The sequence below is a fragment of the Lemur catta genome, chromosome 2 (assembly GCF_020740605.2).
Source record: "Lemur catta isolate mLemCat1 chromosome 2, mLemCat1.pri, whole genome shotgun sequence".
NCBI lineage: Eukaryota > Metazoa > Chordata > Mammalia > Primates > Lemuridae > Lemur > Lemur catta.
The window spans coordinates 138,403,566-138,427,536 of NC_059129.1; the positions used below are offsets into that span (position 1 = coordinate 138,403,566).

General features: G+C 36.2%; 1 protein-coding gene across 4 annotated transcripts in view; it reads left to right on the plus strand.

The window, feature by feature from the left end:
* The window catches only part of ARID1B (AT-rich interaction domain 1B), a 397,799-nt gene that overhangs the window by 106,808 nt on the left and 267,020 nt on the right, over positions 1-23,971 (plus strand). For all 4 annotated transcript variants that reach the window (XM_045544625.1, XM_045544627.1, XM_045544626.1 and 1 more), the window contains exon 3: positions 8,780-8,929. In XM_045544625.1, coding sequence (XP_045400581.1) covers positions 8,780-8,929 — 150 coding nt within the window. The remainder of the gene's footprint in view (positions 1-8,779; positions 8,930-23,971) is intronic.

The window sequence follows — 23,971 nt, forward strand, 5'->3', positions numbered from 1 at the left end:
GCATAGACAAAAATGCAGGTGGGCTCCATAGCAACATGAGATGCACGTAACTAGCTTATTTGTGTGGTTGGTCATGTAGGCTGTTCCTGAGTGTAAGATGCTGCTTGACCCTTGAATATTTGGCAACTCGCCCAACTCCAGTCATTTTTTTTTTTTCTGTTACTCAGGGGAAGCTGGACAGAATTAGAAGGAACTTAGTTTTAGTATACAATAAATGCTCAATATATGTTTGTTGACTGTCAGTTTTCAAGCGTGAAAGACTAATTTCAGGAAATTGTAGAGTAATTTTTTCCTTAGACAAGGCTAAGGATGAGATTTATTTATTTATTTATGTTAAATAAGAAAGTGGGGGAGGGGGAAGCACTTAAATTATTTAGAAGTCTCAGTTGGGAACTTAGCTTAAGGGACTGTACAATGTAGAGCAGTTGTAAGATCTTGACCTTGTAAACTTTATTTATTACCTTCTAGCACATTATTTTTGACTGGACATGTTGACATAATAAAATTTCTTCATGCAGTTGGTTCAACCATGCATCAGCTTAGCATCTGAATTCTTTGCTGTAGGGAATTTGCAGTCTGTCTCTTATGCATGAAAAATAGTGCCTGATCTTTCTGTGAAATCAGAAACCAGCAGAATTTGCCACATTTGCACGGAGCTATTGTAAACTTAAGATTTTTCTTATGTTTTTTGCCTACCTAATTTGTAGAATTTACCTGGAGGAGTTCAAATCTATGATAAAAAACAAACAAAAATTAAGCAGCTTTCTTCTGTTAAAGATAAATTGTTATACTTTTCAATAACTCTTAGAAAGATAGAGCAATAAATACTCCAAAATAAATTGCATTTTCTTCTAGATTCATGAAAAACACTTGAGTTGGTTTAAGGAAGGATAACATTGGTATTTTGGTATATATTCTTTGGGGCTATTAATTCTTTTCTCACAACTACACATAGATTTTCATATTTAAAAATAGCATTATATATTGTTTCATAATCTGCTACCTTTAAATCTCATCTCAATCCACAGACAGAACTTTTTGCTATTAAATATATATTATCTATAATGAGAATCATTATTTTTAATGGCTCTATAGTATTTTATTGAATCTCCTCCCCTCTTTTTTTTTTGACCATTCCGCTTGATGGACATTTAGACATTTAGGCTATTTCTGTATTTTTGAGTGGGGCTGCAGTGAACTCCTTACTACACATATCCTTGCATACTTGTTTCATACTTTTTATTAAGATAAATTCCCAAAAGTAGGATTCTGGGTCAAAGGGATATTGTTTCTGTATATACTATGACTTATTTTGCATTTGTGTATTCACCATGATTATTTCAGTATGTCCCACTGCTCTGTAATATTTTAGGTTATATAAAATGAGAAGATGAAGACTCACTGTTAAGCATGTACAGACAGTCGTTTAATTATCAGATAGAAAATTTATATCTAGGCACAAATAAGGCAGGAATGATTTAAGCATAAATATGTTATAGAACTATAAAAATGTGAGGGCAACAGTTTAGATACTTCTGCATTAAATGTATGTAAATATTCCACCAATATTTTAAGCTTTAATTTACATACAATAATATACCTTGATTTTAAGTGTACAGTTCCTTGAGTTTTGACAAATATGTACATTCATGAAACCACCGCCCTAATTAAGATATAGAATATATCCACCACTCCCAGAAAATTCCCTCATTCCTCTTTCCAGCCAGTTCCCATATCCCATGACCTTTGTTGTGATTTCTATCACAATAAATTAATTTTGCCTGATTTTGAACTTCATATAAACAGATTATATGGTGTGTTGAGTGTGTATACGTTTAATATAATTCCTTTTTTTAAAAAAAATATAGTTCTTGAGAGAAGAGTAAATACCAAACTGTTTTTGGAACAAAAAGATCCAAAGCTGATGTGAAAATTATATAGAATAAAAATAATAGGTCTTGCAAAACAATAAAACTGGACCCTTTACCTTACACCATATAGTAGAATTAACTTAAAATGTATAACAGGCCTAAACATAAGAGCTAAAACAAAAAGCTGTAAAACTCTTGGAAGAAAACATAGGGGAAAAGTTTCAAGGCATTAGATTTGGCATTGATTTCTTGGCTATGTCACTAAAAGCATAGACAACAAAAGAAAGGATAGATAAATTGGACTATATCAAAATTCAAGACTTCCATGCATCAGAGGAGCTATTAAGAGAGTGAAAAGGAAACACACAGGAGAAAGTATTTGCAAGTCATATATCTGATAAGATGTTAACATCCAGACTATATAAAGCACTCCCACAACTCAGCAACAAAAAGTAAACAACCCAATTAAAAATGGGCAAAGGACTTAAACATTTTTCCAAAGAAAACATATAAATAACCAATAAGTACACGAAAAGATGTTCAACATCTCTGATCATTAGGGAAATGCAAATCAAAACCACAAAGAGTGTGATATCAATGCATACTCATTAGGATGGTTGTTACCAAAAAACCCCAGAAAATTGGAGCTGGTGTGCATTGCTGGTGCAAAATGCTGCAGCCACTGAGTAAAACAGTATGGTAGTTCTCAAAAAATTAAGCATAGAATTACCATAGAATCTAGGAATTCCACTTTTCGGTATGTACCCAGAGAAGTAAAAGCAAAGATTTGAACAAACGTTCAGAGGAGCATTATTTACAACCACCAAAGAAACAACCCATGTCCATCAATGGGTCCATCAATGGATAAACAATATGTGGTGTATACATTCAGTGGCCTTAAAAAGGAGTGAAACATGATATATGCAGACGGACGCATGCTGCAACAGGATGAACCTTGAAGACATTATGTTAAGTGAAATAAGCCATACACAAAAGGACAAATACTGTGTGATTCCACTTATATGAGATGGCAAGAATAACCACATTCGTAGAGATAGAAAGTGCGTAATAATTGTTGCCAGGGTAGGGTGGGGAGAAGAAAGTGAAGTTATTATTTAATGGGCACAGAGTTTCAGTTTCGGATGATGAAATTCTGGAGATGGATGGTGGTAATGGTTGCACAACAGTGTGAATGTACTTAATATCATTGAAGTGTACACTTAAAATGGTTAAAATGATAAATTTTATGTATATTTTAGCACAGTAAAGAATAAGTCTTTAATCTAGAACCTTGAAGGTAAGGAGAAAGGTGCTCATTGCGTTACACAGCAAAAAATTAGCATGGTATTGTAGAATTCAGAAGTGGGGAGTTTTCATATTAAATATGTCTGTGATAAGTTTAGGACATTGTTAAGTATTTCTTTTGTTCCTAAATTATTTTCCTCCAAAAAGAGGGACAAACTGATTATGTAAAGTAGATTCAGGTGTGCAGAGGAACCTACTCCATGATAGAAAGTGGAGTGTGTTTTAGTATCCTAACATGAAAGCTCACATCAAGGAGCGTTCTAATACCTGTCCCAAACGGTTTTGCTAGCTGTCATGGAGATAGAGCATTGGACTAGCTATTGTTTAGCTCAAGGCAGAAACTCTTACATTTCCATTGTCAGTGATGTGAGATTTTATACTTATTTTAGGAGGCTCAGTCAAACATTCATTGAGCTCTTAGCGCAGGCCAGGCGTTCTGAACACAATGATGAGCTGAACTAGCCAGGCCCTGTCCTGTGCAGAGTTTACATTCCGGTGGCTGGGTGGTGTGCTTGCGGTCAGATAAGTTTGAGAAATCTTGGATTAAAAGGCGCAAAGGCTTCCTAACTTTTTAAGGATTTCACAGATATTTTAATATGTTCATATAGTATGTTTTATTTTTATACTAGGTTTATTTCTCAAACTTTTTTGACTATAGGATTTATTTCTGTGAGATATCTTGCTGAATTAGTATACCCTGTGGGACCCACAGGGAAATGCTGGCATAAAGTCCTTTCTGTCAGAGATTTACCAACCTGCAGGACACTTCTTTCCCTCGAGAGAAGACCATAATGAAGTCTCTGTCCTAGTCCTGTCCCAGGTGAAAGGTCTGGAAGAGATTAGGACGCCTGGTCTTGTAGCCAGGGAGGGGTCTCTTGAGCAGAGTCTTAGTGGGGCCTGTTTAAGTAAAGTGGCAGCAGAGGCACTTTTCTCGTAAGGACCTCTCTGGGCATCCCTACCTTGTGCGTTAAGGCAGGTGGACTTGTGTGGAGGGAAGAGCTTCATTGTAGAAGGTGAAAATGAAATTTCAGCATATGGAAAAGTACAGAAACAAATATAACAGACACACTTGTGTAATGATACCAAGTTTGTAGGTGCTAATATTTTGCCACATTTGCATAGCATCTCTTTTTTAAAAGGAACAAATACAAGGCTGAAGCCCTGCCCCATTGCTCCCCGCCCCCACACCAGAGAGTTGTATATTTCCTTTTCAAGCCATGTTTTTTTGTTTTGTTTTTGAGACAAAATCTTGCTTTATTGCCTAGGCTGGAGTACACTGGCAGGATTATAGCCCACTGCAGCCTTGAACACCTGGGCTCAAACTATCCTCCAGCCTTAGCCTCCCGCATAGCTATAACCATGCTCAGCCAAGGCATATACTATACTTTTACTATATGTGTGTTCATAAACAATATATACTACTATTTTGTGTATTAAAAGTTTATACAAATGTTAGGACACGGCATTAACCTTTATTGCTTTCTTTTTTAACATTATATGTTTTAGATTTGAACCATTTTGATATGTGGATCTTATTCCTTCCTTTTTACAACTTTGTAGAATTCAATTGTGTGACTATAACAAAGTTAGTTTTCCTCATTTACCTCCTTTGCTGGAGTTAGATTGTGTCCCCTTCCTGGCAGTTGTAAACAGGACTGCATTGAATATCCTTCCTGGGACACGTGTGAGTGTTTCATGGGTGTATACTTACCAGGTGCATTGCTGGGGCACAGGGTCAGTGCATCTTAGTGGGAAACTGCTCTCCAAAACTTCTTTAGAAAGAAGAAGGGGGGCGGGAAGAAGGTAAACTTTGCCCATTTCATTGATTTTGGAGTATGTGCAAAAAGTTGTGTATGGTGAAATGGAACATGAGGTGCAGATCCTGCACACTTAACACAATACAGAGATGTGGAAGTTAATAGTGTGTCCTTGATTAGGGTAGTTCTAAAATAAATACTTAAAGTAAGTGAATTATTTTTAGCTATACTTTCTCTTTCCAATAGTGTTTGGAAGCATTCACATTTCTTTGAAAATGGAAATAAATTTTTTCTGTGTGTTCTCATGCACCACTTAAAGGTCCTCCTTATTTAGAAATGAGTGAAATAAATTTTTGATTTTAAAATAACAGAAAAGTTCTGATCCTAAGCATTGTCTGGAGCTTTCCACTTAGTGCTATTTTTTAAAATTTAAACTGTGCTAAAGGCATAGAACATTTGTTGGGCAATAATGACTTACTAGGGTTAGCAATTTAGCACCATGCTGTAGTTAGTATAAAATTCAGTGTTTTCGGCTGTGTATGAAGCTGAACACATATGTATCAGATTTGGATGGTACAAGTGATTTCCATATTATAATGTGTTCCTTGATTAGTTTTTATATGAGAAAAACTTGCTTTAGTAATCCATCGAACAACATTCATTCACTCATTCAACAAATATTTGTGGACAGTCAGATCCTTTTCCAGGAGGCATACCATGAGTTTGGGAGATAAGGACAGCCGGTAAACGCATGAGCACCCAATTAAGGTGTTAACTAAATAACCAAGACAGATAATCTCCCTGGTGGTAAATGAAATGAGTAATGGCATGAGAAGACTGGTGTTTGGGGCTGTGCCCAGTTAGTTAGGCTGGTCAGGGAAGGGGTGCTACCTGAGTCACAAGAGCTTTGTATCCCCAACTTTCAGCACCTGCTCCCTGGCACTCAGGAACCGCTGGTGAAATTTCACTTGCTTACAACAGGTAATCTTAGTTATCCTGAATGTGGTTTAGAGCTAAGAGATCAACAAAAAAGCTCTCAGCAGCCCAAATGGGTTTCACAAAGCTTGAGACAATAAAGCTTATGTGCTGGCCTCCTGGAGCTGTCCTCTGGGCCTTCCTCATTTTAACAACGCGTATGGGTTTCTCAGGCTACCGCAGGTTCGGGTGGAGGACTGAGCTTGGAGTGATGAGCAGCGTCTGAGTGCCTGGATGACCTGCGAGCAGAGGGCCAACTGGCAGAAACAGGAACTCGAGAGTTACAGCCTGGAGCTTCTGGCAGAAGGCTCTGGGGCCTTCGTGTATTGTGGTTCAACCTGTCAATTTATGTTTTGTAATACTGATTGGCTTAAGAAGTCTGAAAAGCATATGGTAGATCTTTGAAAGCCATGCACTTAAATGAATTATAAAACAAGGACAATAATGACCATAGAAGAATTAGACTTTAAATTCCAGGCAGTTAGGGCATTATATTGTTTTTTAAAGTTAACACTCAGGAAATAATTAATATTTTAGAGATAGCATTCCAACTGTTAGTTTAATAAGTAATAACAGTATCTGTATAGACTTCAGGTGGGATTATTGTATTTCTGAGTATAGTATCGATAGGAATTACTAGACAAAATAGCCCTGTTTTACAGTTGCAGATGTAAGACAAATGTAGTTAAGAAGTTGACCATATTCACACAGCTAAGGAACAATAGGAATTTGATTTAGATTCCATACATTTATGGCTCAAAGATTCTGTAACTAAACTAGAGTTTAGGAATCTGTTCTGTCGTGGTTGCCATTTAAGGCCAGAAGCAGTTGATTGGCACTAGGCCTTAGGTCTAGTGGATAGCCTGATTGTGCTGTTACAGGTTTCCTCCCCGTAAGGCTCACAGAGGGTGAGGTGCTGGTCAATTTGGTCCCAAATGAATGAATGAGACCATGTATCTAAAAAGGATAGCAAATCGGTTTTTGATTGTGGAAGACACTAATAAAAGCTCCCAAGCAGGTGTTTTCAATGGCTTTGCTTCTCCTCTGCAGGTCACCTCGTTCTGTAGACTGTCACTAGTGCTCCATTGAAGATTTGCTTATGTTTCTACTTGTCCTCCTTGCCCCATGACCTACCCCCAAACTTTCCGGACTTGGAATAGATAGTAAAAGATCCTAGTAAGTTTGTGGCTGCTCTAGTGTAAGGTTCCTGAATTTGTCCTGTTGTCTTGCTTGGAAAACAGAGCCCCCTTCCCCACACGACACTTCCATATTGTGTGTAAGGATTTCTGTAAACCAGAAAGTCAACATATTAAAGTGCAATTCATAGGGGAGTTGCTGGCTGTGTTGACTGAGCTTTACAGTCATTTTAACACTGGCAGAAGTGTTATCCTAACTGCTTCAAATCAAACGGCAAAGACACTTGTGTGAAATATAGTATTAGATATCATATCAAACATATGGGTGTTGAACGGGAGGATGTGTGTTGTGGTATATGGTATTCTAGCATGTGGAGTTGTATTTTATGGAAATTCGTTGGCTTGGCTTATGGCAGGGACATACATTCATTATATGAGATATCAAGCTGTAAAATAAATAAAAGCAAAGAATTCAACTGTGCTGTTAAATGGTTTTCAATGCAAACTTGTCTGCTCCAACAACTTAGGCTCAGTATGCTAAGAGGCATTGTGAACCACTGTGGTCACATTTATTCTGATCATTGCTGATAGGTCTTAAAAATAATCTGGATTGAATTGAAAGGAATGGAAACTTTAGCTTTCTCATTTTTTTTCCTTTTACCCCATTGTATGTGTTATGAATTAGTGTGCTAATTTGTCTCAGAGGCTAAATGGTTTAATATTTTCCTCTTTGACTGTTCCTTCTTTACCTGGGTCAGTATTTCTGTAGTGAATTTGGGTGTATGTGTATCTGGTGCTGTCATTACTTTCCTGAGTGTGTGGGCTTATGGGGCTCAGGTTCTCGGAGTTCTCAAGTGGACCATATTGTGGTATTAAACAGAATGACTTCACCATTCTCCTCGGGGGTGTTTTTTGCTGTCCTGATATCTTGTTTTTCCTTTCCTTTCCTGCTCTTTCTTGCAATTAGAAAAAAAACTCAATAGATTTCTCATTTAAAAAAAATAAAAAATGCTATCAATGGTGCATTTATTGCATGAGAAAGGATTTTCTCCTGAACAATGCTTCAAGGATTTTTAGGCTCATGTAAATTACAAATGGAGAAGACCCAGTTAGGCCATTTTTCTCTATATCTCTGTTATTTACAGTGTAGTACAATTTGCTTTACATTGCTACCTGTTTTATCAACTAAGAAAAAATAGTAAATGGAATTGTTAATATAACTGGCATATATCTGCTATAAATGCAGTTGGGATGTTCTAAATTTTGTTGTTCTGAACTTAGAAACAAACATATGCCATATAATGCACCCAAACCACAAGCATCCCACAAAATATTAGTGAGTTGACTTGGACTGTTTGAGTTCGTTTTAATTTTCACTGTTGTATGGGAATGGATTTAACATAATGCTTCTTTGACTTTCTTAGCAGAGACTATTTTTATTTTTTGATGTCAGTATTAGGAGCTCCCCCCCACTAGATTTTTATGATGTTATCAATAGTTAATATATGATAAGATATGATTGTTTTTAAAGGCAAATTCAAATTATCTTTGACTTCATTGATAGTATGTGAATAGAAGGCAGCATGTCGATTTGTCTAATGAACAGAGGATTAAAAATATTGAATGCAGTTGCTTAGCAGAGAACCCCCTTCATGTTGCTGAATTGAAACCATATTTGATTTCATTTAATTGCATATTTTGACTTTCTCATTTGCTTTGCTTGACTTTTTGACAGATGCCACCTCAGTATGGACAGCAAGGTGTGAGTGGTTACTGCCAGCAGGGCCAACAGCCATATTACAGCCAGCAGCCACAGCCCCCGCACCTCCCGCCCCAGGCGCAGTACCTGCCGTCCCAGTCCCAGCAGAGGTACCAGCCACAGCAGGTGAGCACAGCACAGGGCTCTCAGGGCTGTTTTCTTCTCCAAGACAGATCGGGCTCTGAAACATCTTCCTGCCTTGTTTTAAAAATTATGTTCTCAGTGGAAGAAAATATAGTTTTGAGAAAATGCAAAACTATAAACCTAATCTAATTCCCTCCCTCCCTTCCTTCCTTCCTTCATGTTTTGAGATTGAAGGGTGGGAAGAATGAGTAGTTTAATAGTTGCTTGCATTACTGGTTAGTGACAGCAGAAAGTGTCAGTCATTCCTTGTTCTTTGTCATTTGTGTTCTGAATCTTTCAAGAAAGTACTCTGCTGCTTTGTCAAGGCTTATTCAAGAGAAGGGTTTTATTGATCATTTAATCCTGCTAGTTAGCACATGCATGGTATTTTTATCTTGACCTTTTTTGTTTTTGTTTTAATGGTAAGTGCTACTGCATCAAAACATTGTTGCCTTTGACAGTGTTATTCTTAAATGAGCTCATAAACAGAAAATCACTTCAATTGCAATATTGAAATACTAATGGGAATCATGTACTTTAAATATATTAAGCAGTTTCTAGTTTAAATTAGCCTTGTTAAGTATTCTTAGGTTGTTGGACTACATATTACAGATTACATGATTTGTAGAAAAATAGTACATATGTATTTGGTAAAATGATTCAGTTTCATTTTGTTTTAGAGACTGTCACTTATTAGTGACATGAAAAGGAGCCCTGAGTCCTGATAAAACTTTTACAGCACTTCCAGTCATAAGCATCAAAGTGCAACTTTCCATTTTAATATTTTCTTCTCATTTTTTTCTTTTGTGAGGTAGGGATGGTAAAAAAAGGATGAATGCATGTGGCATGGACTTTTTCATTTTTAAAGAGCTTCTTATGTGGCTTGAAAAGATTGTTGATACTAAGCAAAGTAAATAAATTTGGAGCTTAATTTTATTGATCTGGCTGATGTCTGAAGTATTTTCTGGATTTGTTGGAGTCTGTTCCCACGTGACTTCTATTAAAGAGTTCTAAAGAGAGTTTATGACTTTAAACAAAGCATGTTAAAACAACTGCTGAGATATAAGATCTAGTACAATCTTGTTTTTTGCATATATGTTTTCAAAGTTGTGGCAACATACCTGGGGTTTATAGAAGTAGGGATATACATTATTTCAGAGTTATCAGGTGAAGTCTTTTATTAAAGTGTGTGAAATTTTTAAAACACTTTAATATCAGTTCTTTTTATTTGAGAGAGACTGGTATCTGGATTTTTGATAAAGTTATAGATTTTTCCAAGGGGCTTTCAGATCCTTATTGAACTTACCTGTAGACATAGGATGTTTTGTCATGTCATCAAAATTTAAGGACTCAATAGAGAGATTACATTACTCATTTTACTTCAGCACACTGAAATGAATCTCTGATTGTAAAACCAATTTGATTAAGGATTCTGAGTGCCAGTCATTTCCTTCAAGGCCAAGCTCAAAATTTATTTCCTTTATGATGCATTCACTGATGACTTCTAGCACATGGCAATTAGTTATTTAATATCTTTTACATTTAAATATTTAAAGCATGTTACAGGTAAAATCTTACTACTGTTAATGAATACTATTTTAATGTGCTTAGTTTAGGGCTATCTTATGCTTTGATTAATACTATCACTGTTTTACTGATTTGAATACAATTAGTCATATGGGAAGAAATAATATATAACTATGATTCTTTAATGTAAATGTCATTTTGTATATTCTGAGTAAAACCAAACATTCCTCAAAGTATGTTGGAAGTTTTGTCTTGTGTTCATACTCAATAGCTATTAATATAAAATATCTGAGTATTTTTTTTAAGTTTTGTTAAACTGTTGTGGGACAAAGAGGTAGAAGTTGAAGATCAGGCAGCCTAGTCAGATGGTCTGGTTTGACAGTAACAGTCCGTTTTTTTAGGGAGCTAGATGGCTAGATAGATTTGGAAAGTTTCCCTAAGAAATGAGATCTAGCATTGTAAATATATTTTGCACCTACAAACCAAGATAATCCCCCCATAGCTATCGTAAAACAAAGTAAAAATTACCAATGGAGTATTATCAAAATCAAGCCATATTTTAATAAAATTTGTAATACCAAATTTATATGCATTTAAAACCCTAAGAAGTTCAACCATATTTAATCAGTCAGTAGTTCATAACAATCAGAACATTTCTTTCTGCAGACTTCCTTTTGTTTCCAAATGTAGCATATATATTATCTATTGATTTTATATAAGGCAATCAGCCAGCAAACGATACTTTGTGTTTTTTGTTAATGTGATTGATACAAAAGGTAATTTTAAGGTTCCTTTAAGCTATATCACTTTATCTCTTTAACATTTCTAACATGTTTAATGTTTTGACTAGTCAATATGTGTACAGATTTCAAAAATTTTAAGGTATAAGGAAAGGATACAAAGAAAAGTCTCCTTCCCGTCTTAATTCCCCCTGCCCACTTCAGCACCACACCCTTTGCCAGATAACCACTTTATTAGTTTATTGTATGTTTTTATGGAGTTTCTTTATATGAAAAAGCACAATATCATTTTTTAATTTTTACATAAATGATGATATATGTACTATAATGTATTATATACATGCTTCTGTTTTTAATCCACCCCCTTCTCTACCCACTTAAATATATTTTCTGTAGATCATTTCAAAGGAGTACATAGAGCTAGCCCTCTTTCTTTTTATAGCTTCATTCCATTTTATAGACATACCATAATATACTTAACTTTTTTCTTTGATGGACATTTATATTATTTCTAGTTATTTGCAATTGAAACAATGCTGCCATAATAAACTTTGCATATGTTTCATTTCCTAAGTGGGCAATAATACCTGCAGGATAAATTCCTCGAAGTGATGCTGCTCGGACAAAGGGTATGTGCATTTGTAATTCTAGTAGATATTGCCAGATTGTTCCCATAGAGGTTTTACCAATTTACACTCCCCCAACTATGTGAGAGATATGTGTGAGAGGACCTGTTCCCTACATGTGTGCTGGTTTTACAAGGCTTCTGGATTTTTGCCAATCTGATACAGGTTGAGCATCCTTAATCTGAAAATCTGAAATCTGAAATACTCCAAAATCTGAAACTTTTTTGAGCACCAACCTGATAACCACAAGTGGGAAATTCCACACCTGACCTCACGTGACAGGTCACAGTCAAAACACAGTTGAAACATTGTTTCATTCACAAAATTATTTAAAATTTTGTATAAAATTACATTCAGGCTATGCTTGTAAGGCTATGCATATCTCTCTCTCTCTCTTTCTCTCTCTCTCTCTCTCTCTCTCTCTCTCTATTTATATATATATATATATATATATATACACACACATATATATATACATATATAAAACGTAAATGAATTTCATCTTTAGACTTGGGTCCCATCTCTAAGATATCTCATTATGCATGTGCAAATATTCCAAAATCTGAAACACTTCTGGTCCCAAGCATTTTTGATAAGGAATATTCAACCTGTAATAGGTTTTAGTTTACATATATCTTATTATGAGTAATGTTGACTGTCATCTTACATATTTAAAAGCATTTATGTTTTTTTCCTGGACTACAATATCTTTTTATCTTGAAGTTTTTCTATTCAGTTTTTGGTCTTTAAAAATTGATTTAAAAAGCTCACTGTTTATATATTAGGCAGACTGGGACTTTGTCTATGATATGAGTTTCTAACTCCCCCTTTAGCATTTATCTGTTGACATTAATTATGGAAGGTTTTTTTGTCATGCAAAAGCATTTTCTTTTTTTTTTCCTCCATTTTTATTTAGTCAGAATTATTAATCTGTTCTTATGACCTCTGGATTTTATTTTTATTGGGAGTTTGAAAGACCTTTTATACTCTACAGTTATAAAGGAACTCTCTCGTTATTTTGTAGTATTTTAATGTATTTGTTTTTACATTTCATTTATTGTAGTCTGTGGAGAGAGAGATGGTCTAGCCTAATTATTTTTTCCTAGAACTTGGTTGTTCCTAGAATTTGCTTGTGCAGGCTATTACATTAATCAGGGTTGTATTATATCAGGGTTCTCCAGAGAAATAGAATCAATAGAATGTATATATATGTACAAAGACAGAGATTTATTATAAGGAATTGGCTCACGCACTTACGGAGGCTGACGAGTCCGAACTCTGCAATGTGGCCCAGCAGGCTGGAGATGCAGGAGAGCTGATGGTGCAGACAGAGTCCAAAGGCAGTTGGCTGGAGAATCTCCTTTTGCTTTTTATTCTAGTCAGTGCTTCAAAATTATTGGATGAGGCCCACCCATGTTATGTAGGTCAATCGACTTTACTCAAGTGTCCGATTTAAACTGTTAGTTTTATCCAAAACACCTTCCAAGGTCACACATAAAATTAACCATTGCAGCTCTTTTCCCCGTTAATTGGAGATGCCACTAAAATCGTGTGCTCACTTTCCTTAGGTGCCTGGTGTTTGGGCTTATTCTGGGGTTTCTTTTCTTTTCTGTGGCTTCTTTTCTTTTCTGTGGGTCCTTCTATTAATACATTTGTGCTATACCATTTTTATTATCTTTTAGCATCTGGTAAGATTAGTGTATCCTCATCCTTCTGTTTCAGAGTTTTCTTGGCTATTTGTATTTGTTTATTTTTCACATAAACTTTTCATTTCTTACTATGCTGAGAACTTTGTCTTCTGTTGTAATGAGATCTTTTCTTTTATTATTATATCTTTTTCTGTGAAACAGATGGTACTTATAAAAGAATAACAGTAAAACAAACAGAAGTACCTTACTTGAACAGTCTTTGCCTTGTTGAAGCCCACTGACCAAAGACCAGGAATATACTTGTAAACTGTATCCTTTAAAAATTATATTTTTTTCTTGTTATTGGTATGTATAAATGTAACAGACTTTGTATATTAACTTTGTCCAGCGAGCTTTTAAGTTCTTGTTAATTCTGTGATAATTCTACTAATTTGTCAGTTTTCTTAGGTTTTCTCATTAACAAACAAACAACAAATCACCACCTTCCCACTTGTCTTGTCTTCCTACAGACCGTCTTCTCCAGATATATTCTCTGGAAAGAACGACCATTCCTGTATCGCCCGTGATTAAAATAAAGGCTTTCAGCATTTTGTCATTAATATTATGTTTACTCTTTCTCTTCTTTTTTTCCCCTTTTTTCCTTTTCCTTTTCTTTTTGTAGCTGCCCACTCTTGGGCTAAGGAAGTTCAACAGTGGATGCTGAATTCTACCTGATGACTTTTTTGTATGTATTGAGAAAATCACCTTGTTTTTTGCTCATAATCTGTTGTTGGGATAAATTACTTTCTTTTAAAAATATTAAACCAAACTTGTACTCTAGATTAAGCCTAGCCTCATAAATCTTATCTTTTTTATATTTCACTGGATTCGGTTTACTAACATTTGTTTAGGTTTCTTGTATCATAAATTCATGAATGAGATCAAGCTATAATTATCTTTGTGAGGTTTTGGTATCTGTATTTTAGAGCTTTGTAAAATGAATTGGAGACTAGTCTCTTTTTTAATTCACTGAAAGAATTTGTGTTATGTCATTGTCCATCCCTTGAGTGTTTGGTAGAAGTGTTTGTAAAGCTATAAAGGGTTGTGTAGCTCTTGATTTTTAGCTTTTGTCTCACCGCTCATTTTTAACTTTTGATTCCATTTGTTTTCTGATTGTAGGCATATTCAAACTATTGATTTCTTCTTGAGTCAGTTTTGCTTAATATTCCTGTACATTTGGAATTTGTCCATTTCACCTTCTTTTTCAGCTTTATTAATATAAAGTTAATAATAGTTTTTATTATTTTAATCTCTGTAACATCCAGAGTTAAAGTATAATGTTTTTTCATGAAGTATTTTCTTCTTTCTTTTATTCTTTAAAAAAATTTTTTTATTTTAAAGACATGGTCTCACTCTGTTCCCCAGGCTAGAGTGCCGTGGTGTGTTCATAGCTCACTATAACCTCAAACTCCTGGGGAGGTGATCGTCCTGCCTCAGCCTCCTGGGTAGCTGGGGCTATAAGTGCATGCCCCCACACCTGCTAATTTTTAAATGTTTTTTGTAGAAACCAGGTCTCAGGGGTCTCTCTGTGTTGGCCAGGCTGGTCTTGAACTCCTGGCCTCAAGTGATCCTCTTGTCTCGGCCTCCCAACAATAACAGGTGTGAGCCACCATCTTGACCCTTTCTTTTATTCTTGATAAAAGCCTTTCCTAAGCAACTTTGCTCTTTATCTTTTCTATTGCATGTTCTTTTTAAAAAATTTAATAAGTTCTGCTCTTACCTTGGTTATGTCTTGCTTTTTGCCTTATTGATGTTTATTTTGTTGTTCTTTTTTCCCACTCAAGTGAATGTTTAGCTTTTTGGAACCTTTTTTGTCTGATAAGCAAAATATAAAACTAAAAATTTTCTTCCTAAGTACTGCTTTAGCTGAATCTCTCAAATTTTCATGTGCATTATTTTTGTTTTCTTTTAGTTCTAAGACTTCCTATTTCCCTTCATTCCTTGTTTTTTGAAGACAGTTTGGTGAGTCTTGGGTTTACATTCTGTTTTCTCAGAAGGATTGATTAGTCTTTGCTTTTGCCAGTTGCTGGTGGGTACTAGTCATCCAAGGCAATATTTAGTGTTTTATTGTGTGAAATTTTTATGACAGAAAGATTCTTAATACACAGATGAACAGAATGATATCAGGAACACTCATATGCTGTAACCAAGTTTTAGTGCTACTACTATTTTACTATGTTTGCCTCCCTGCCTCATCTTTTTCTGCCTCTCTTTCTTTCTTTGAAGTTAAGTCACAGACATAACATTTCCCCTCTAAATAGTTCTGTTTGCATCTATAGAAAGTAAGGACCTTTCTTATATAATCACAATTCTATCATCTCACCTTACTCAATTAAATATAATTCCTTTTATCTGCCCACCTAGCCATGTTCAGATAGCCTTAGATGTCCTTACAGTGCCCGTATAAAACACTTGTTTCAAGCAGAATTTAAGCAGTTACTAGATCGACTTGGTTACTGAACCTTTTTATCTAGAACAGTTCTCCCTAACCCAGAATTTGTGCCTTGAAATATTGAAGAAACTGGGTCAGTCATCCAGTGGAATGGCTTTATCTGGTGTTTTCTCTTGATGAGGCTTAACTTGCCCAGCTATTTCCTGTACATTGCAAGTTAGACCCACGGTCTTGATAAACAGGTTTGTTTGTGGTTCTAAATCACATCCCCAACATATTAGGCACTGCTCTTGTTCAAAGGAGGGTCTGTGATCCTCCATTTGAGTGAAGAGCCTCCAGGTGGTTCTAGCCCTGCCTTTCCAGTGACCATCAGCTGTCTTTCTTCCAGCTGGTCCCTAGAGACGTGGTGATACACAGAAAAACCTTCCTCTTTGTACTCTGTACAAATTCCTCACTCACTAATTGGTGAGTGAAACACAGGCCAGTGGCTTCCGGCCACTAGGTTTGGGGTGGTTTTTTGCTTATCATTTCTGACTTGACATGGTTTGAATGCGCACAGGTGATGTTCTGAGTTTATTATATCAGGTTGAACATCATGTTTGGTTGTCACATAACAGTGAAGTTAAGATTGATTAGAGGGTGCAGGTGGTGATGGCCTCTGGGACCACTTTACATGAAATTTTCTGCTTGAGGTTTTGTAGACCACACTGCTAAGTGTTAATTTTGACCAGACACCCTGGTGATGGTTAGCCTGTGGTTGCTATTTCTCAAAGGAGCCATTATTACTATTTTTTTTTTTTATTCCTCCTACCTCTGAGTACCAAGCTCAAGACAGGTACTTCTCTTTTCTCTTTACTGGGTTTGCATGCTCATGAATGATAGGTATAGCCCTTTTTGGTCCCTAATTTAATTGGGAAGTATTGTCTCATGTTTTATTCCCTTTTGGCAGGCCCTATAGTTCTTCTGGTTGTCCCTGTTCCTTGTGTGGTCATGAAATGGAAAGTTAAAAATCTGTAGTAAAAGTCAGCTTTTATTGCTCTCTTGCTTCCTGTGTTCTTGGTTTACTTTCTGTGTGTTCTTCGTGTTACTCACATTTATGCCAAGTCTGGGATTCATTTAAAAAGGATTAGAAAAGGTATATTTTACTGTATTTTAAGTATTTCAATCAAAAGACGTTTAGAGTATCTAATCTGCTGTACTGCTGGAACTGATACTCTCGTGTTTTCTAGTTGTTTCTTTGATGTTGTTTATACAATTTAAAACCATACAAACATGTAGTGTTTATAGAAAATAATATACAGCATACACATGATACCTTCTCATTTATAATGAAACTTTTCTAATGTCGCTTTTATTCTTTTAAAAGAAAATTCATAGATAATATAAGCTGCCTATACATAAAATTCCCAAGTCAGAATAATGCATTAACTGTATATGGAAAAATGAAAGTGCATATAATATTGTGTATTAAGCAGCTGCTCAGGCATCTTTTCAATTGGTGAGCAAGCAACTCTTGGTAAAGTCCTGAACAAAACAGTATAATCTTCCCACAATACATGGTAGTTTTATTTCTGGAAAATTTATTATATAGTGAAATGATTTTAAGAATACTTTTTGTATATGAAAAATGCAATTGGGTTCTAGACTCAGATAAATAATTAGGTTTTTATGTTGCTTTGTTTTTAAATATACATGAATGTTGGAACTTTTGAAAGTAGTGTGGGCTGGGGGACACTGATCTGTTGGATCAGTCTGTCTTATACATTGTAGGATAATCTCACGTTCCTGTCCTAACCCACTGTGTCATGGCATTTCTTTACCCTTGTAACAACTAACTGTCCTCTTGAAATCTTGTCACTACATATAAGTTATATGTTTCCTTAATTTTCTGAAATAAAATTCATATATAATATGAGTTACCTATATACAAAACTTCAAACATCAATATAATGCCTTAAATGTAATGGAAAGGAGGAAGGAAAGGACAGAAAGCTGTTAATAATAAAATACTGTGTTTTTGCAAAGGAAATGCTCAGGTACTTCTACATTAGAAGACTTCTGACCGAGTCAGAGGCTTGCACCTGTGTGTATAATAACCATGGACTCCACAGGTACAAGCAAGACTGGTTCAGATGAGTTGGATGAACCTTGAGCAGGCTTTGAATCCACAGGATTAACTAGCACACAACAGTAGTTACATCAAACGGAAATGTAGAAGACCACTTTAAGTAACATGCTCACAGTGTTGTTAAAAGGTAGGTTACCCAAAAGTGTGGAAATGTCCTAAATTGTAATTAAAATACAAACACAGTAAAAACCAGTAAGAAAGTAAAGCTTTCTTTTCTTTAGCCTTATTTGTATCTTCCCAGTTATCTACAATAAACCTTTAATGTGTATAATATTTTTAAATATTATACGAAGGATTCCACATTAATTATAAAACGTGAGGTGTTACCAGCTCCAGCAGCGAAGCACATTAATTAGATCTGCTCCTGTCTCTATTGATGAGAACATCTAAAACCTGGCTCAGTTATTCCAACTTAGCGAAACCTACAGTTGATTGACCCTCTCTTATTTTTCCTGTTTCTCACACTCCTCATGTCCTGTTTCTCACACCCCTCATGTTGTCCTTTTCCTCCTTACCCGGATAAAATTCAAGTCAAATACTCCCACTTCCATCTTATAAACCTGCTCATGCAACCCTGACAAAATCCAGTTCCTCACCTCCTCCAGATGAGTGGGATGGGGGAGGAGGGCAGGAAGACCCCAGTATTCCTTTAAATTCGGGACCACTAAGTCAGATGGTTCTTGACCTGTAACTCTGCACTTCCCTAAGACCATTTCATACTCCCCTCTGTCTTCAAACTCAAAAGGCTTATTCCCCACTCCCTACTCCCAGCTAGGGATGCTGCTTCTGTTTCATTGAAGAAATCAGTACAAGCAGTCAGTGCCAGCCAGCCTGGGGCCGCCCCTCTCCTCTGCCTTCCCTTGGTGCAGCATGTTCTGGCTGAAATCTCCATGTTCCTTCCCCTGGGGACATTCAAGTTCCTGGCTTTTCTTACTTCCCTTCTCTTCCCATGCTCTCAGTTTCCCTTTCTGTGGTTACCATTGGTGTTCAAACATGTCATTTCTCTCCCCCCAAAATACAAAACAAAAACACCTTTCTTGATCAAAACCACAGCCTATTTCTCTCCATTTCTTCTTGGCCCTTGAATTTACTCCATATAGGCTTTTATTTCAACCACTCTACCGAAACAGCTTTTTGTACTGTTTTTTTCTTTTTAAATTGAGAGGTACAATTGTATGTATTTACTGTGTCCAAGATGATGTTTTTAGGTATATATACTACATTGTGGAATGACTACAACTAGCTAATTAACATATGCATTACTTCACATAGCTTCCATTTTTGTGGTGAGAACACTTTATATCCACTCAGTATTTTTCAGGAATTACAATTCATTAATCGTAGTCACCATCTTGTACAGTAGATCTCTTGAACTTCTTCCTCCTGTCGAACTGAAATTTTGCATCCTTTGACCAACATGTCCCAGATACCCCAACCCACCCTGGCCCCTGGTAACCACTATTCTGCTCTCTACTTTATGACGTCAACTTTTTTGAATTCCACAGGTCAGATTATACAGGATGAAACAGCTCTTTTCAGAGCCACCAATGTTCTCCTGTTACTTGATCCAGTGGGAAAGTGTTATTCTTTCTGGATTTCGCCTGTAGGAGCATTTGATTCAGTTGATGGGATCTTTCTCCTTGAAGCACCTTTCCTGTTTGATTCCTGGGACACGCTGTCTCTTGGCTCTCTTCCTACCTTGCTGGCGACTCCTTGCTCTCCTCTGCTGAGCTTTCTTTATCTCTAGCCTTCTGAATGCTGGCCCGTGGGCAAGGCTCAATATTGGAGCTTCTTCTCTTTTTTCTCTACCCACCTTACCTGGGCAATCTCATTCAGTGTCATGGCTTTAAATACCTAGAGACTTACAACTTTCAAATGTATTTCTGCAACTTCGATCTCTCTCCTCCCTTCTATAATATATCTATGTTAAGTCCAGCTCCTACTGGAAATTGCTAATTCAAATGTCTGATAGGCTTCAAAAATTCAGTGTGTTCAAAGCAAAACTCTGGACACTCATCCCTTCTTCCATAGACTTGCCCCATCTGTATTTTTCCGCATCTCAATAAATGGTAATTCATCTTTTCTAACACTTTGGTTGGAAACTTTGAAATCGTCCTTGGCTCTTCTCTTTCTTTCAAACTCATCCTACCTCCAAAACCTATTCAGAATCCAATTACCTCCCGTTAGTTGTATTGCTACCATCTTGGGCCAAGGCCAGGTCTACTCGCACTGTTACCAGCCAGGCCTTGCCCAGTTTGAAACCACAGCCACCCCTACTCCCCAATGTTCCTTTTCACTCTGCTCTAGTTTTCTCCATAGCACTGATCACTGTGACGTATTGCATACTTGCCTTCTATTAATATATTGCCTCTGGCTCCCCCTATTAGAAAATTACCTTCAGGAGAGGAAGGACTTTGTTTTGTCCTTGCTGTATCCCCAGTACCTAGGTCCAATGTAGAAACATAGTAAACATGTTGAATACTGTTGTTGATAGAGTCATTCAAAAAGCCCCTTTATTTGCTGGCATGTAGTAAGCAGACTTTATACTGTTGAGGAAGATAAACATTTACAGCTGGGTATTTAAATTTTGTAATTTCTTTTGGTATTGCAGACAGTGCTTTGTTGAATGTTTTTATAGCTGGCTCTTTTGTACAGCGTGTATGTGTGCATGTGAGCAAGCAGGCTTCTCCTCCAGGAAATTTCCCAGTGGCATTTTGGGGTAAAAAGAACAGGCATATTTAAAGACTTGGTGTATTTTACCAAATTCCTCTCCAGAAGGTTTTAACAAACCCTCCACTTGCTCACTTCCATACATTTTAATATAGCTTTTTCAGTGGTTCTTTTTTTAAAATTTTTTTCTCCCTCCCCAGACCCAATGGTTCTTAAGTTTTATTTTTAGTGAAAATTCTATACAGTTGTCTTCTGAGCCCTAACGTTGTTAAAGAGACCTCACAGAATTTCGAATTAGAATCGCTCTACCTGTTGTGTTACTGTTGTCCTAGATTGAATAGCTCATGGACATTTGATTCGTCAGGAAGAAATACACAGTTGGACATTTGTAATTTTTTTATTTACTGTTGACACAGAGGCTCTATGAATACCACACATTCCTTTGTTTTCTTTTTCATTGTTATTTGTTTCTCCACTGCTCATTTTAGGGGGATGAAATAGAGCCCCAACGTAAGAACAGGCCCGGTTTATTCTGCTGTTGTAGACTAAGTATAGCCGTGAAGCACAGTGTCCATTTACCAGACATCTTATTAACTCAACACTCCAGCATTACTGAGATTTAATATTTTCATGAAATAGGAAAAACCTCCTTTAATGCCATCAGATTTACATTTTTTGTTGTTTTGCTTTAAAGTTTTTGCTTGTCCTCTCTGTCATCATTTTCAGGTCATCATGCATCATGCTCGGGCTTGTTTCCTGGCCTCTGGTCTTCTCTTAGCAAACTGTCATCACTTTTCTCTGTTTTTACTTTTACCTCCAATTCCTGTTCTGCTTCAGACTCACTCTCCTGAGATACTGGAAGAGACCCTGTTTCCTGCCCTGGCGCACATTTCTCTGGGAACTTGCAGCCATTGGCTCCTGACAGATGTGTTCGGTGTTAAGGACAGTGTTCCCTATACTACCCTCTCTCCATTTTCATGGCTTTAAAGATTCTGTTGCTTTCATAGCTAGAAAAATTGTTCTTTTCTTAGGGAAGAGTTATAGGAATTAACTCCATTGAAATAGTCACAGTCTATTTAGAGAGGATATATCTGGGTGGATCTTTTTAAAAAACCCTAGTGTGAAGCAGTGAGAGAATTTTAAACATACCTTTTTAAGGTACAGTTTTTCTTTAAGCTGATGGAATTGTCTGAGATTGTTAAGAGAAATATTGGGTGTTGTAAATGTATACATCTGAAGGTATAACTTTGTGTTTTTGTTTTTATTATTATTTACTTTATCGTCAGGTCTATTGGAAAAATTGCAGAAGGACACAACTGTTAGTAAAAGCAAAACATAAACCATTTCTCAAACCCCTTTGTGTTTGGGAGTGTTTCGTGTGCTGGGAACCCAGTGATTAGTGAGGCTCCTCTGACCTAGAGGAGCTCCCAGTTGAACGGGAGGGTCGGAGGGCACAGTGGAAGAGGTGTGTTTCCCAGCTGTTGCCCCAGGGCCCTGGGCTCAGGGAGAGGATGTTGATAAAAGTGTCTCAGAGGAGGCCCTGAAGAATGAGTGAGAGTTGCTGACGAGAGAAGAAATAATCCTGGGGTCGGTTCAATTCTTTGTTAATGAGAACAGAACTAATACCCATCCCTGAATGATACTGAACTAGACAGTAAGTTAATAGAGTCATTTAGAAGGAATATATTAATTATAGTGGGAACTGATGACTTACATTGCTTTTTCCTCAATGATGAAAAATGAAATAAAAGGTTATTTATTGTTCAGTATTTTCTACAACAGAAAATAGTACTAGCTTAGCAGTTTACTTTGAACAGTAGATTACTTGATAGTTGAACCAAGTGGAAGTCTAAGTCTAAGTAGACATAGGTATTTAAATTATGTTTTCTATGATATCACTTTCTTCAGATGTCTTCATGGTCAGCATTTTTCAAAAGGAGATGCAGTGAACTTAAAGTATTTGGCAAATGGGAAATCATTTTGAAAATAAGAAAACAGTATTAGAACATGAGGGTAAAATATTTTAGAATTATTTAACATGAAATATCCATCATAATCAACATAAAGTTATTTGAAGGAGCTTAACTTAGAAAAAATACATTTTTAAAAGCTAAAAATGTAATGAAATAACATTTCTGAATTAAACTTGTAATAACATCCTACTGAAATAAGCTATTGAAGGCACTCAGAAGTCACATTAAGCATAGTGGCTATGATCCATTGTAGTGTAAACATTTTGTTATTGTTATTAATAATTATTTGAATCTGTTTCTTGTTTATATGACACAAAGTTAATTTATAAGCCACTGCTACAGCTTTTAGGGAAAATTAACCTTACAAGGCCTGTGTAAAGTCACTGAAGTGCTCATTTCATTTGTTTTATAAGATTTTATTATAAGAGCAAAGACAAGGACATTTATAGTTCATTGCCATTAATTACTTAGCTTTTAGATATTAACACAGGAGTCTGTTAATTAACTTGATAATAAAACTATTGGAATGTAGGTTGATAAACACTGTTCTTTGTTTTAAAGGACATTACTAATGAAGCCTTGGGTTGTGTTTGAATTTTGAATCTCTTTCTTCTTGCTTTTACCCTATTTGCAGTTGTCTTAGGTTTTGAACAATTGCTGGGGGAAATTTCCTTTAATTCACTTTGAGGCTGAGCAAGGACCACTCTTAAACTGAGTTCTAGATGTTGACTGGGGGCCCCCAGGGCTGTGTAGGGGCCAGCCTGTGTGTGCTAGCTAGCTCTCCCAGGATGTCCACTGGCCAAGAGGAAGGGAATGAGAGACTAGTGACTTTTCTTTCTTTCTGCTCCTTTTTTCTCCCTTGGGGGGAATAGCTAGTATAGTAAAAGCTCAGCACTAATTTTGAACGTAGATGTAATTTGCTGCCTTAAAAGTTTCAGTTGATACAGAATGGTCAGTTGTGTGTATGCCTGTTTTGGTGGTTGTTCCTGAAAACTTCTTAAATTAAAAAATAGGGGAAAAAACCCTGTAAGAGAACGAAGAAAACAACATTTTGGGAATGTTAGAATGTCATTTGGCATAAATTGGTTTTTCTTAATTGCTGTAGAATCAGGGTGATTCTACAGTTAGTTTCAACTATGTCTGCCTGGGCCTTTGCTTTTACTTAATAGCAGTGGAGAAAAGTAAGAGAAAAATTCTCAGGTTTTATACATATATATCCCTCCAGTATTAAAGCATTTTTGGCTTTTAATGGAAAACTTTCCTTTGTTTTTTGATTGTTTATTTTAGTGTTTTGAAGTATA